This window comes from Acanthisitta chloris, unplaced genomic scaffold (assembly GCF_000695815.1).
Source record: "Acanthisitta chloris isolate BGI_N310 unplaced genomic scaffold, ASM69581v1 scaffold1215, whole genome shotgun sequence".
NCBI lineage: Eukaryota > Metazoa > Chordata > Aves > Passeriformes > Acanthisittidae > Acanthisitta > Acanthisitta chloris.
In genome coordinates, this window is record NW_008675149.1 from 31432 (window position 1) to 46484 (window position 15053).

General features: G+C 41.7%; 2 protein-coding genes across 5 annotated transcripts in view; one reads left to right on the forward strand and one right to left on the reverse strand.

The window, feature by feature from the left end:
- The window catches only part of LOC103803053 (ensconsin-like), a gene marked incomplete at its 5' end in the record, with an annotated part of 28984 nt that extends 18326 nt beyond the window's left edge, over window positions 1-10658 (forward strand). The window contains 8 exons of the mRNA XM_009075591.1: window positions 86-330; window positions 4648-4783; window positions 5821-6001; window positions 7123-7227; window positions 7484-7537; window positions 8329-8422; window positions 8844-9042; window positions 10155-10658. Of these exons, the coding sequence (XP_009073839.1) occupies window positions 86-330; window positions 4648-4783; window positions 5821-6001; window positions 7123-7227; window positions 7484-7537; window positions 8329-8422; window positions 8844-9042; window positions 10155-10464 (1324 nt within the window). The remainder of the gene's footprint in view (window positions 1-85; window positions 331-4647; window positions 4784-5820; window positions 6002-7122; window positions 7228-7483; window positions 7538-8328; window positions 8423-8843; window positions 9043-10154) is intronic.
- A 4179-nt stretch (window positions 10659-14837) lies between these two features.
- Window positions 14838-15053, reverse strand: part of FHL1 (four and a half LIM domains 1) — a 29422-nt gene continuing 29206 nt past the window's right edge. For 3 of the 4 annotated variants that reach the window (XM_009075589.1, XM_009075590.1, XM_009075587.1), the window contains exon 6: window positions 14838-14992. In XM_009075589.1, coding sequence (XP_009073837.1) covers window positions 14838-14992 — 155 coding nt within the window. Of the gene's footprint in view, window positions 14996-15053 lie in introns of all 4 variants that reach the window. The other variant, XM_009075588.1, reaches the window with a different exon arrangement.

A 15053-nucleotide genomic window follows, 5' to 3' on the forward strand; every position in this document is an offset into this window, starting at 1 on the left:
TATGAACTAAACAAAGACTGCTGTCCTCAGATGTATGTTTGAGGTTTTCAGTGTTAGCCCTGAAAACTATTCTTTATTTCAACAGACAGAAGACTCGCCCACCCTCACCTGGCTTGTCAAAACAAAGGCCACCATCTCCTACTCCAGTCTCTAAAGCACCACCCATTCAACGTCCACCTCTCACACCAGGTGTTATAAACATTACCAAAAAGAAAACGGAAGCAGAGAGCAAACCAAAGGATAAGAGCACAGAAGGAACAGGACAAGAGCAAGCTGCTTCCCCAGCCTTGGACAGGGATGCAGGAGCAGCTAACACAAAGACCAAAGAAGGTGAGTGCTTCTCAGTGTCTGACTCACTCGAGGCCTCTCCAGTGTGTGCTAGGACTGGTGAAACAGTTGGTTTGTGAGGCAGAGTGCTGGAGGGTAGGATGCTTTAAGGCAGAAGCTGTTCACTGCTGATTATACAACAGTTTTACATGCTGTGACTTTGGGATGTGGATTTTAGTGCAGTAGTTGGTTCATTTGACTTGGAGATTTAAGTCAGGAGCTTTCAATAAAAGTACTTGTACTGTAATTTTAAGAAAAGAAGAAATCCTCTTTGCCTTTTGGGGTTTCAGCTGCACTAGCTGGGGGATGAACTAGCTTAGGTTTGCAAAGTCAACAGTTAAACTAGACTAAGGTCTTTCAGTCCAGTTGGTAGTTCTGAAAAGGCTCATGTAGAGACCAGCTGGGAGGAAGAAATCAGCTTCTGGTGCATCACAGGCTGAGAGCCTCAGCCACGATTCCAGTGAATGTATAGTCATTGCTGCCTCAGGAAGAGCCATCAGTTCTGAGGTCACACTGAGAAATTATCCTCGTAGGTTAAGGAGAGCCATATACCAGATAAACAATTAGTGTCCTAGTCCTCTTCGCTGTGCCAAGTGAGCACAGCCTCTGCCCCTCTTACCAGGGAAAACACCACCTGCCAGCTCCAGAGCAGAATCTGAGAGAGCCTTCTGATGAGGTCTGGCAGGCAGTTCTCTGTGGAGAAGGACTTAGGGGACACATAGCAGGAAAAGGAGGAGATCTCTGGAATTTAAGTTACAGGCAGTGGGCAGTACTGGGGGTGACTCCTTCGGACACCAGGTAAGTGGGAACGTACGCTTGCTGCACGTTGCTGCATGTGGGATTCCTGTGTGCATTCCTCAGCTGCTGCAGTTCTCTGTCATTTCTGAGGTTCTTCCTGACACTGCTCAGTGTTGGATGTGCAGTAGTGTCAGTCAGCTGAAGAACTCAGGGTGCAGTTCTCTGAGCATGTGTTCCTGTAGAGGGAAGCCTGGATGTCAGTCAGAGGTGGATGTTTGTGTGAAGTTGCACATCATCTTTGGTGTCTCGTCCCTTGTCTTTGCAGTCAGAACGTCCATCCCTCAACGTGCTGCATTACTGCGGTAAATCTTGCATGCCTCAGAGGGGGCATAGTCACTTGTGATCAGTGTTATCAGTTGGTTGAATCCTCCATAACAATGTGCCCTAGTCCTGTATCTTCCAGTGGTACTGGAACAAGAACACCTGTCCTTGTTTCTTGGATGTCCCACCTGTCTCCTCCCTAGACTGACTTCTGAAACTGTATTAACCCAGTTTATCTGTTTCCATTTTAGTTTATTGCTAATCTCCAAGCTAGTCATCTGTGCAGTGATTCATACTGCAGCTGGGCTAAGCTCTTTTTCTTTAACATGTAGAAACTAAGGAAATAGTGGACATATTCTTCAACACAGAGATGATTTCATTTCTCTCTTTGAATGTTTTGGTATACTGCAATATTGTTAAGTGAGCCAGAATCTTCTTTTTCTTAAAAAGAAAAAGTTCCTTTCAATTTTCAAGGCAGTTTTCATTTTACTTGTCTGCATTGGCAGTTCACCCTGTGGGTTGATGCAATTCCATATCCCAGACAGCTTCTGAAGTCAGAGAACACCAGTGAATGGCATGTGGGAAATCAGTCTCTAGGTCTTGTAGGTTCAGCCTAATTTCAGCTTTGTGCACTTGTACCTCCATACCATCTCTTCTCCTTCAAACTGAACTTGTTTGCCTGTTGCTGACAGACAGCAATCAAGTTTTTGTCCTGTTTTTTGTGTCTTCTGACTGAACTATACTGTTCCACAGTAAAACACTTTTTATTTTTCAGTGACTGGGAGCAGTTGTCATTTCTGGCAGCAGCATTTCGCAGCTTCTCTGAGAATTAAAAGGCTTGTTCAACCTAAAGCATAAGAAGTGCTCCTTCATGAGCTCTCACCTTATGCATGATGATAGGTAATGAACTATCATGGAGCCTCACTTCTTTGTATCTGGGTATTGAAGGCTTTGGAATATGATTCCTAGGTTAATTGTGAATAAATTGCTTACCTTGAAATGTGTTGGAATCCTCCATTCATCCTTCTAATACTACATTTTGCAAGTGTTATGAGACATTTCTCTTGCCTGTTTTCCTCTTTCCCCTGGCATAACAAAAATGTCCTTTTTGAAAAAGACAGTTCTTACCAGGAATGACTGTGGGTACAAGGAAAAGGAAGCCAAGTGTAAAAGAATGAAAGAATCTTCATAAGCCATGTTAGCAATCATGTTGAGAAGTCTCATGTCCTGCCCTGTGAAAACAGAGTGTACAGGGAGTGGACGGAGGTGAAAGCAATATCCAAGTAACCATATGCAAAGCATCAGTAAAGCTTCAGAAGTGAAAATGCTGTAGGAAGGTCTCCCATGGGCTCGAGGCCTCCAACCCTTTCTTTGGTTTAGTTTCCCCCTGTTCTTTCCATATCTGCAGCTTTCTGAATCATTGTGGCTAATTGTCTTCTATCAGTACCAGATATTCATCATATTTTGATCTGTCATTATCAAGTTGTAACCCTAGAACCTAAAGCGTAAAATCTTTAGGCTTCTTCCTTTGCATTCAGTTGTCTTATTTAGGTTTAGTTTTGAGGAGGGGAAATCTGTTAAACCTGATATTAAATGTCAACCAGATTTGATACAACTGAGAGAGATTTCAGTGGGGTTAAAACAGGACTTCTGCACTGGTTGCTGAGCAAGTGCACAACAGAAAAAAGGCCTCTGCTGTAAAAAGTGACTCATCTGAACTGACAAGACTCATGTGACAGAGGAAAAGAGACATTTTGATTTCTTCATGGTTGTATACTGGCAACAGTAAATGAAACCTCCCTCCTTCTCTTTTAAGTAGAAGGTATGTTGCAGAATATAGGAAGAAAAGCACCTGCATGTCTTGAACAGGCAGTTCTGCTAATGGTTTTTATAAATGCAGAGTTCAAATTTGGATCAGTCATGGCTGATTTCTGTTTGTTCCAACATGACTGCGATTTTTTTTCCAAAATCAGAGCCAGTGTATGTTCTGTGGAGGTGTCAGCATTGGATAAATCTAAATACTGGAAAGCTATCTGTGACTGCCCCCCATCAGTGCTGAAATGCTTTTCCTAGGACTGCAAGGAGAATTTTTATGCACAAAGCACTGTCATGATTCAGCTGCTGAGGGTTTGCTCTGTGTAATTATGCCCTGCAGCTGCAGGTAGTGATTACGTGTCCATGGGGCTTAAGCAGCTTTTCAGGTATTAAAGTTCCTAATGATGACATTGTGTTTTGAACAATTTGTCTTTAGGTCAGAAGCAAATTAACTGGTCAAACCCTGATGTCATTGTTCATTAAAATTACCTTGACTTGAAGGCTTTAAAAATGTTAAGCAAGCATATATGTGCCAGTTTGGGAAATATTAAAAAGAAGAAAAGCAGGTCCTCACCAACAGTATGATGCTACTGCTCTGCTGACATGAAGAGCTAATTCTCTCACTATTCAGATGATGAGTTCTTAAGTCACATTCAAACAAATATTTCTAGAGAGTAGGGATAACTGATAAAAATCAGAGTTCTTTCAATATGGATATTGAGAGCAGCTGGATGACAAGGTGGTTCTGTTTTTTTCCCTAATGTTAATTTATAATAATATCTCTGATATTCAGACATCATAACACCAGGCAGGACGTGAAGAGACACAAACTGCAGGACCATACAAATATCTACTAACCCAGTGGTTGTAGCTGTTTTGATCTCCATGTAAACTGAAAATGGGTTTGTTGCCAATGTGTAGAAATATGGTATGACTGAAGTCATTAGTGTGTGCCTGGAAGGCCAGATAAAATGGTGATCATTTGCACCCTGAGACACTCAGTAAATATACAGGCATGAATGTTTATGTTACGAAACAAAAAAAAAAAGAAAAAATTAGTATTTCCTCTTTAGGGTTATGTGTGTTCAGTTTTATTAGAAGGAAGTATATTTCCTAAAGCACTGTTTTTTCAGCTTTCTTTTAAGTGTCTTTTCAGAAACATGTTTTTAAGTGCTACGATAATTTGAGAGGATCTTTAAGCGTATCGTCTGCCATATGGCTGGATCAGTATTGAAATGAGTTGTTATTACTTCAATGTCAGTGAGATATTGTGGCTCTGCATCTTGAGGGCTCCACTTTCAGGTTGTACTCACTGAGTGGCTAGCACTGATCAAAAAGATAGTGGATCAGTTGGCCATAAGAAAAATCTCATGTCACAGCAATAACATCTTTCTTAATTTTAAGTTAATGGAGCATTTTAACAGCAGTTTCTTTTAACCTTTGCAGAATCAGGTAGCAAAACAGTAGCAGGGACCACCACAGCTGAAGAAGCTGCTAAAATCTTGGCAGAGAAGCGACGTCTAGCACGGGAGCAAAGAGAGCGCGAAGACCAAGAAAGGATTCAGAGACAGGAGGAAGAAAGGTAACAACTGAGGAGGAGGAAGGGATGCTTTCAGTGGGGAGGTCTGGTTGGAATGGGTACTCCAGCTGTATATGTTTTCTAAGTTCCTGCAAATCCTAATGCCGTTCCTGAAGCAGAGAGGCACTAGCACCATTTGAGATGGGACAGGTTGCTGTGTGTAACATGAGTTTGTATCTCAGTATATATGTAATGCAGAGTCCCTGTGAAATCATTGCTGCTTTTTCCTTCCAGTCACTAGTGATGGTATTATTTCAAAACCAGGATGTGCTTTTGACACCACCTGTTTGGTTTGTTTGTATTTGGTTTGAAATAGTCAGCCTCTCTCTAATAAACTTCCCTTTGATGAGCTCAGGAAGTGGTTTGATGGTACATTAAATCTCATGTTAGTGATGCAAAATCTGGACCAGAAATACTGCAGGCAAGTAATTCCAAGTGTTAAATCAGTGTGTTCACTACATAGAAGTTGTTAAAAATAAGTTACTAAGTCTGTGCTGAATAACTTTTTTCTGGATCAAGAGTCACCTGTCTGTGCTTCTGGGAACATGAGGGAATGTCAGATTTTGTCTGTTTTGCACTCATGGGTGTAAAGCTGTCAAAAACTTGCATATAATCTGCTCGACGTGTTTTGTCAGAAGTAATGTCATTGGATCTGCTGTGTGTGTGTGCATGAGCTGGCAGTGCACACCTCCAGTGTGTCTCTGGAATTCAGGCTAGGGAAGAAACATGGTATTTATTAAATGGTTGTTGCTTAATTCTGTTCTCAGTCAAACATTCCATTATTGGAGCAGCTTGCCTTGCCCTTGACTTAATCAGCAGAGAACATGTGCTCACAGTAATTCCATCCAAGTTATTATGATTTTTCCTTTGACTACTTTGCATGGTGACATTTGTAAATCCACACCAGAAAGTGTCTTTATGTAGTTATTTTGTGGCTGGATTACGTAGAACTTGCTTGATTTCCTACTCTTGTCTCATGTGCATGCATACTTGTAAAGAAATAAATACCCAATTGGTAATCTGTATCTTGGAAACACTAGAATCAGAGAAGAAGAAATGGCCAAGAGAGCAATTGAGGAAAAAGCACGACAGGAGGAGGAGCTCCGGAAGCAGGAGGAAGAGAAGAGATTGGAGTATGAAGAGCAGCAGAGACAAGCTGAAGAGGAGAGGATCCGCCGAGAGCAGGAAGAGCAGGAAAAACTCGTGGAGCTTCAGCAGCAGGTCTGCTCTCTGTAGGCTCTGGCTCTGTTCCTGGTAGAAGCTGGTGCCATGTTTTCAAGGGGATTGTCTCTGATATTTCTTGCCCAGAACAGTTTTGACAAATCACTATCAGGAAAGATATAAAGGAGAGTTCATCCTGTCAGATTTGGGTTTGAGAGTGGCTGGAGCTCCTTTCCTTCCCCTGGTCTAAGTGATCTAATTTTTTCCCCAGCAATTGATAAATTCAAGTGTGGGCACAAGCAGCTATTTTGGAAATTTTTTTTAGCCTTCTGGGATGCTATTTTGCACATGTAAAATAGACTGAGCTCACTTCACCAGCTTACTGCTGTGAGTTACAAGGAGTTGATCTGTCTGAAAAGTCATCTGGCTTGCTCCAATTCCTTTAAAAGAAAGATTGGTAGTGTTTCCAAATCTGCTTTTCCTGTTGTTGAATAGTCTTCCACAGCTAGTGTCTGTGCCCTGTTACAAAAGGCTCCTTCCAACTGGAGGGAGCTGTTTTGCAGAAAGTGGACTTTGCTTAAATGAGATTAATTCTGGAAACTGAATCAGTTTTGCAAGAAATTCTCTGTGTTTAAAAAGCTGTAGCTTATGGATAGCACTGCCTTGTGTCTGAGCATTTCCTTAAAAGGCTGTTGAAGTTTATAACAGTTATTCACTGTTAACTACTTTACTATATTCTTTCCAGTAATACTGAAAAATGTTTTCCAGTGTAGAAGGAACACAAGATATTCAGCCCCAAGTGTCTTGGTAGCACTACCTGATTGCCAAGATTTTTAATTCAACCTTGACACATTTAGAACTTAATTGCTGTGTTGTTACTTTATGGATTATCCTTCTCAGACAAATGTTCATCCTGAAGTATAGCTAGAACCCTGAGTAGCTCAGCAACATTCAGAACATTTGCATTATCTCAATATAGTAGAGTGTCAGTTTCTGAATGTCACAGTAACATATATTTCATGTCAGTGGCTGCATAATTGGCATTTGCTGCCATGTGTGGTCACATTAAATAGTGCCTGTCTGATGTTCCTGTCTGTATTGAACCAGAATCTCTGTAACAGCACTGCTTTTGACTGCTGGGAATGAGTTGTGCACTGGTCTCATCTTTGTTGTATTTTCAGAGAGAAGAAGCTGAAGCAAAAGCTCAAGAAGAGGCTGAAAGACAGCGCCTGGAGAGAGAGAGAATTATGCAGCAAAATATGCAGGAAAGACTTGAAAGAAAAAAGGTAAACTCTTTGGGAAGCAGAGAGGTTTCTCAGCCTGAAGTAGTGGTTGGGGTGTTAAACTGGACAGGCAAATGGTCTCAGATGCATTTAAATAGAAGTAGTGTGTATTTTCCTAAAAAGCTAACCCTGGCTTGTGAGCTTTAAAGGCAGTGATTAAAGCAGTGAATTAATGAAATATGAAAAAATGGTGAAAATTTAAACCAGAATGATGAAATAGCTCTGTATGTCATTGCAAATGTTTTCCCTGTTTGAACAGAGAATTGAAGAAATAATGAAGAGAACGCGAAAATCGGATCAGAACGAATCCAAGGTACTTTCCCCTTTTGGATCCACATGTGTAATGACAGAATAGGCCCTTCCTGGGGTAGGCTTTGCCTTGGATCCTTCCTCTGTTAGCCTTACACAAACTGCTTCCACGTGAAGTGCGAAGCTGTGGTGCACCAGAATGATTACCAGTAGCTCTCATCGCACAGATCATTGTGCTGTGCTTGCTCTGACTAGAGGTCTCTGGTGCATTTCTGTTCAAGGCCTACAGAAACAGTGTGATCTGGTGTTGTCACTTGCAAGTTGGTTTAAAAAAAACACTAGTTAGTGTTGGATTTTTCTTTTAAACTGTGTGCATTCTGCCAGGGCTGTATTTCCCCAGAAAATATACATTCTTGGCATCATCTGTCTGCTTAAAGCAAGTCTTGGATACCCCTTGGATTGCTGCAGTAAGCTGAGTGTACTTTTGTTAATGCAGTGACCTGAGGTTTGTGGTAAATCAGGCATATTGAGGAATAATTATACTTAATATTTTGAATGTTTCTCTGAACATTCAAAGACCCAAGTCTTCATAGAGCTGAAAATCAATAAAAATTTAGCACACACCTCGGAGAAATGAGGGGGAAAGAAACTTGGACATAATTCATGGCTAGGAGGTGGAAGGATCCCACAGGCTCTGGCTCAGCAGAGCACATGTTGTTGGGTGACCTGGTTGTCTCTGAGCCTTTGGACTGTGTGTCCTCACTGCTGGGCACAGACAGGGTGGGAGCTGTGACTGAGCCATTTGTGAAATGCTGAGGGTAGGGAGTTATTCCACGTAACACTCTGGCAATTCAGTTGCAGAATGAAGGGAAGTCTGCCTCGGAGGCTATGGAGGGAGAGGATATTGAAGAGGAGGAAGAGTTGGGTCTTGAGAAGACTGATCAGCCAGGTAAGGAAACCTGATGAGTCAAGTCTGAGTGACAGTGAGTCTCTCAGTGATGTTGAGGCTTTGTTGAAAAGGTCACAGATGTAACAGCACTGTGATGGTCTGAGACACCAGTCTCAGATGTGCCAGGGAGGCTCTGCTGGGACAGAGGAGATTGTGCCTGTTCCATAGCACAGGAGACAGAATGATTTAATGGAAAAATGATTTGAGAGGGAAATGCAGGCAGTGTCCTTTGATTTTACAGGACGGAAAACAAATTTCTTGTTGTTCCAAGCAGGTTCTCGGTAAAGAAATTAATCTCTTGAAGCAGAGGGCCTTGAGTTTTGGCTAGGAAAGGTCATTTTTGGCACTTGTATTTTACTCATTTAGAATAGTGATCCTGTTACTCAAACTCTTTTATTTCTTGTTTCCCCCTCATTTTCAGGCAAGCTCAATGGCATTGACTTGCTCCAGGAAGACAAGGGGGAGGCAGATGGTTGTTTGGAGACTGTGCATAGCTTGATCTCTGCAGAATCTGAGGAGCAAGATGGGTCAGAGTTGAAGGCCAGTGAAGTGTTCATGAATGGAAGTGACTTGAAAAGTGATGAAGGGTCTCTATTTGCTCCTGAACTGAAGGATTCCAGGTGAGTCTGCGTAGGTGGCTGCTTCGCTGTCAGAGCAGTTACCCCTCACACAAGAAATCTCTCTCCACATTTAAATTAAATTTAATGCTGTCTGCAGCATTGCCTCAAATTTGGCACCCTGCTGGCTCTGTGGTGTTTGTGTGCTGCACTCCAGGCGTGTGGGGTGTGTGTGCTGTCAGCTCACTGCCTCACACAGAGCAGTTAGCTCAGGATAATTGTTTGTTTAGATGGCTTTGCTGGGAAGTGAGACACACAGCCAGCAGCATGGCAGGGTTACTTATGAAAAGTGACATTGGCTTGAAATCCTTTCCCTTGAAATGGCTAGCAGTTCTTTTTGTTAACAAGGCAATGAACAAGAGAGAGGGAAATAACACTGAAAAGGAAGAATAACCTCCAGAAAGCTCTAGAGCAAGTTCAGTTATGCTAAAACACCAGATACAATGTAAAAGCCTCTCTTGGTGAGGGATAATTTTTTTTTAGTATTTCAAATTTTATCTTTTTGAACATAAAATATTTCCATCTATTACTGGAAAATCTGTCCTCTGGTGCTTGTTCCATTTGCTCATCTAAATGCTAATGATTTAGAAATGACACTGTGAACTCGTTTTTTAAAGTGATGATAAATTAATCTCATTCCTTCAGTGATGGAATATAAAGACATTTTCATGATTCTCCTAAGAACGAATGAAAATTGATCACTGATTTGGATTTAGATTTTGAATCTGTTTTAAATATTGCTGGTCTTCTGCAGCTTAGTTAGGTGTTTGAAAAGTCTTAGCTGGAGGAAAAAGGAAAAATGCACACTGCTAAACCAGGGATTTAATGTTGATGCAGAGCTTCACACTTGTTGCTTTCATACATGAGCTCTCTGGAGCCAGAGCTTACCTGAGAACTGTTAGTACAGTACAAAGTGGGTGTGTGTTGGTGAGTTGTTCTTCATTGGCTCTTGGAGGGGAGATCCTCATGGCAGCTGGAGGAGCTTGTCTGGGAATGCCCTTCAGGATTTTCAGTGCTGTGCAGAGTATGCAGCTGCTAATTGGCTGCCCTGGAATCAATCTAGAGGTTAAACATGTGGCAATTGTAATACAAGTATCCACTCTTTTTCTCTCTAGCCACCCTGCAGAAGAAACGGTTATTGATGACTCGGTGAAGTTGGGTGTTAATGAAGCTGATCATACAATTGGACTAATTCAGAATCTTAATGGGAAATCTGGTTCATGGACTTTTGAGGAGTTCATTGACGTTGGAGTACATTCCAAGTCAACCAAACTGAGCTCGGACAGCATCTCTGCTGGTAACTGTAATCAAAACTTGAATGATGCTGCTACAATACCTTCTAGTCCCAAATTGGCTTTTGAGGAAGATGGTGCAGTGAATTCATTGACCAAACCTATAGATGCTTCATCAGGTAATCCAAGTTGACTTCCCTACCTGTCTCTTCCTCTGGCTAGGCAGTTAACTTCCTTGCGTTTTGCTCTCCTTGCCTTAACTACAGCTTCTTCTTTTTGAGGCACTTTTTCCAATGTGTAGACCAGAGGGAAAGCTCTTTCTTTAGTGCTTGTAACTTGAATTCTGTCGAAAGGAGTCACCAACTGATGCCTTTGTAGGGACTTGCTAAGGCCCAGTGTTAAGGCTTTTCCAAAGACACAGCTGAGCTCTTGTGAAGTTCCAGTATCTCCTACCAGCACTGAAGCTCATCTGTTGTACTTTAAGCTTCTTCTAAGCTGTCTTAAATGGCACATGTTACTTGTGAAGATACTAACAGTTTAAAAGGTGTCTGATGTAACTCTGCAGACAAAACCTTTCCACTTCTGGGCATGTACTGTAACTTTTTCATGCTGACCTACGTGGTCTTATGAGGTCTCTTCAGACTCTGGCAAGGTATCAGCTGTCCTCTCTACTTACTGTAGAATAGTCTTTAACTTCACTGAGGCAGGTAACCCTGACCTGAAGTTCCAGAGACAGTTGTGTTACATTTTGGGAGGAGTAATAGAGCTGTACACACAGAGAATATTCTGGATTTTCTGAAAGAAGCAGGGCTGCATCTCAAGCCACATATACTTGAGAAGCCAAACCCTGATGCAGTACAGCATAGTGTGTCAGAGAGGCTGCAGGAAGCTAAATATATAAGACTAGATTTCTGTGGTGTTGGAGCTAACCCCCAACTGGCCATACTCAGAGCAGGAGATGTCTTTCCATGAGAGAAATGACTGTGTGGTCAGGTGAAATGAATGGCAGTGTAAGGAACAAGCCTTGCTCTCCACATTTTCTTTCAGTAATGTGTAGCACTTTTTTTGATTAAAGTGTAGCACTTTTCTAGACTGAACTGTTTCCTGAGTCTCCTCTGTCCCTCTGCGTCTTGTGAGTTTCAGTCCCATGGGCACAGTCTGATTGAGGTTTCCCTCGAGGCCTTGACTGACTGGGCCATGGGGATAGACAGATTTAATGTGATTCTGCTGATCACAGTTTGCTGTGATCAAAATCATTAGCTTTTTAGTCAAGAAAGCATTGCCTTTTAATTTTGAAGATGTTTAGACATAATATGGTTTAGGAATTTTCTGCATAACTCTGAGAATTAATATTCCTGTAAAAAGAGAGAACCTCCTGTGCTGGTTTTGGTCTGTAAGGGACCGGGTGGTTCTGTGCTCACTCCTGGATGTAGACTCTGACAGTGATGATGGATGCATGTGGCATACACACAGTTATGATAGTTAAATGTTTTCTTCTCTTTGGACAGAACTGTGAACACTAGAGACCTGGAAATAATCTGATTGCACTTCAGTAATCCAGTGTTTTCTCAAGCACCGAAGGCCTTGTTTTGAAAAGCTGCTTGTTTACCTTTATCCATCTTCAAGTTTGCAAAAAACACCAGGGGAGGGATGACAAACTTCTAATTTGCACCTTGAAACATTTCAGGGAAACTGTTGTGCTAATGTTCTCTTTCCATTCGTTTAGCTAAGTGTTAGATAAGATTTCCTAGTTCCAGTATCCTGTTTGCCTTTTACAGACTTTACAGTGACCTGTTTGAGTCTTTGGTTCTGTTGTTTTCGTATCAGTATCATGTAGAGCAGTGTACCAGTGCAGGCTGTCCCCACTCAGATGCAGACTTTGGGTCTGTCTGAAATGGCACTTGATGAAATCACAGACTCATGCAGTGTGTGTTAAAGCTGAACTCTCTGTGTAACGTCTAGGAAAATGTTGTTGCTTGTTGGTTCATGTGCTATTTAAAAGTGCAAAATTGGATATCCTCGGTTTTGAATAGAGAAGAAAAATTCCTTATTATCTAGCGTGAAAATATTGGCAGTTTCAAAATGCAGAGTTGTACCATCACTAATTTGTTTTAATCTATTGGCAAACATCAAAACATTTTACAGCATGTGCACAGAAATGTTGAGTCCCTAGATCTGTCTGTCATAGTGCAGTTTAACGTGTCATGCTTTTAAGAAATGTTTTGCTTTTGAATTACTTTATTTATCTACACTTATGGAAGTATTATTTTATTGTGTACATAACAGTATTAGACCACTGAAGTAATGTTTTGTTCCTGTTAATTATTCTAAGCGTTCCAGTTCCAGCTTTATAACAATGGCTGCATTTATATTTCCCTTCCCTAAAGCCTGCATTAAATAGTCTGTGTAACCTAAACTCGCCTGCTTTTTTACAGCATGAAGGGATTAACGAAGCATCCTCTGAAAATTGCTACTAAAAGTAATAATGCAGCCTTGTTCTGATGTCTCCTGGAGCAGACAGACCAGATAGGTGATTACTTTAAAGAATAGCTGTCTCAAATCCTGCTGCAACCCACTGGCTGATCCTTCAATTCCAGGGATTCACCCAAACAGCAGCTGTGTTTGCAGTGGGGAGATGCAGATGGTTCTGCTGGAACTAAACGTGTTCTTCCCTCACCATCAGAGTTGCAATAGGAACCCTCAGCCTTCTCCCTCTTGCTGTTCAGAAAACCATAGACCTGTTTTAGACTCTAGAGCAGTGCCTTAGGTAAAATGAAAACTGTATTTTTGTATGCTAGCTGTTTCATTCTGGCAGAGACAATCATTCTAACAGAGATGCTGATATTTTTTTCTGTGCTGATGTTTGTGGAACGGTCTGATACAGCTCTGTGTAAATACGTGTGCACTGTTAAATAAACTTTGCAGTTGAACAATGCTTTATTTCTGTAATGCTAAACATTCCCTTACTAGGCCTCTCCAGCCCCTTGCCATGCTGACCTGCCTCCAGATGCACTCTGGTGCTGCTCTAATGACTCCAGCTGCAGATTCCCAAACTAGTAGCCTCTTTGGCAGCTGCACCTGTGTGGCTGGGAAGGTATTTGCACTAACACCTTCAGCTCTTGTTGTGTTTGTACATGCTGATGGCACGTTGATAACTTGGATTTTTTGTGTTTCCCTGTCAGCTTTTGCCTCTCACACGCAGCACCACCGTAGATATGGGCTAAGGGTGAGTCCAGCAATACTCCATGGCCACAGTGGAGCAGTGACCAGCAAGAATACAGCAAGATGCTTCCTTATCTTTTTCTTGAAAGGGTTCTTTGTTGGTAGCTGCTTGTGACTGAAAGGGAATGGCTGGAGCAGCATCTAGCTGCTAAAGTATTTGTGTATTTCATTACTGTGGGCAAAAAAACCCCAACCTTAAACCAGTATTCAGGTTGCTGAAGGGTAGTAGATCTGAGCATGAACAGTGGCTGTACATATGTTCTCCAAAGGGCTTTTCTACACAGGCTGTTCCTGGCAGATGGTCCAGTGTCAGTTATATATTAAAAAAATTAATTAGTTCATGGAAATCGTTGCTTTAGTGCTCAGACACTCAAGGGTGCAATGACAGCACAGCTGACTCTGCTTTGCCAGGATCAGTGTAGTAGACTTGGTTTCAGTAGCTCAGCCCTGAGAGGTGTCAATCAGGTAAGATGGCAAAAATGAAGAAAACCAGTTTTCCAGGCTGTAGGACTCCAAGCAGGCACTAGTCTCATTTTTATTCAATCACAAAACATACACTGACATGATAGGAGAGCTATCTTGTCTGAGCTATTCTTAAGGCACTTGTAAATGCATGTGCATGTTGTTTGTAGGTGAAAGATTTACTACTTGTTAGTGGATTAATAATTGTATCTAGACAGCCTCGTTTAAACAGTGATACAAAAAAAGCTGATGAGCAAAACTTTTGAGCAAACCATGTGGAAATCAAGACTAAAACAAGGTTATGGAAACCTAACTGAAGCGAAGTCGTGCTGCCCAAACATTGTTATATGTAAGATGAAGCCATTCCATACATTTGCTGCAATTTGGTGTGTAGGGTAAGCTAAGGTATTAATTACTGACTAATGATGTGGTGTATATTGTGTACCTGTACTGGTAAAAGAATAATACTGGATCCCTCTGATCCCAGGGGCACTCTTTGCCTCTCTCTCCCCGAGGTACATGCCTTGTCAAACCCACTGCAGTGACATACCAAGCTTCACAAGGTTTAAAGGTAGCTTTGTTTCAGTTTAAGCCACACACAGATTATGCAGTGTGTGGATGGATCTCTAATGCTAAACCTAACAGCATTTCAGGCCTTTACACTCAGAGTTACTTGGAAACAAGGTTAGATTTTTGCAAGGTTGCATGCTTTTGTACTGCAGGAGCTTCAAAAGTCAAACCCAGTATATTGAGGTTAATTTAGTTCTTACACTAAAATGGAAAAAGTTAAAATTCTCAACATGCATAAACCTGCTCCTTTACCAGGACTGTTTGGGAAAGCAGGGCTTTAAAATCCATCTTACAGCACTTGCTGTCTGCTCATTACAGTCGTTTGGGGCACTCAGCACAGTAAATTTTTCCATTATGGCAAACAAAGCGCTTGTTGGCCAGGCCACGGGCACACTTTGTGCATTTGAAACAATAATCGTGCCAGGACTCGTCTTCGTAGTTAACCACACTGGTTCCTCTTCCAAATCCTGCTAGGAGAGAACACAATTATAGGACGGCGATAGTAGCTTTGCCATGGCTGGGTGAGCC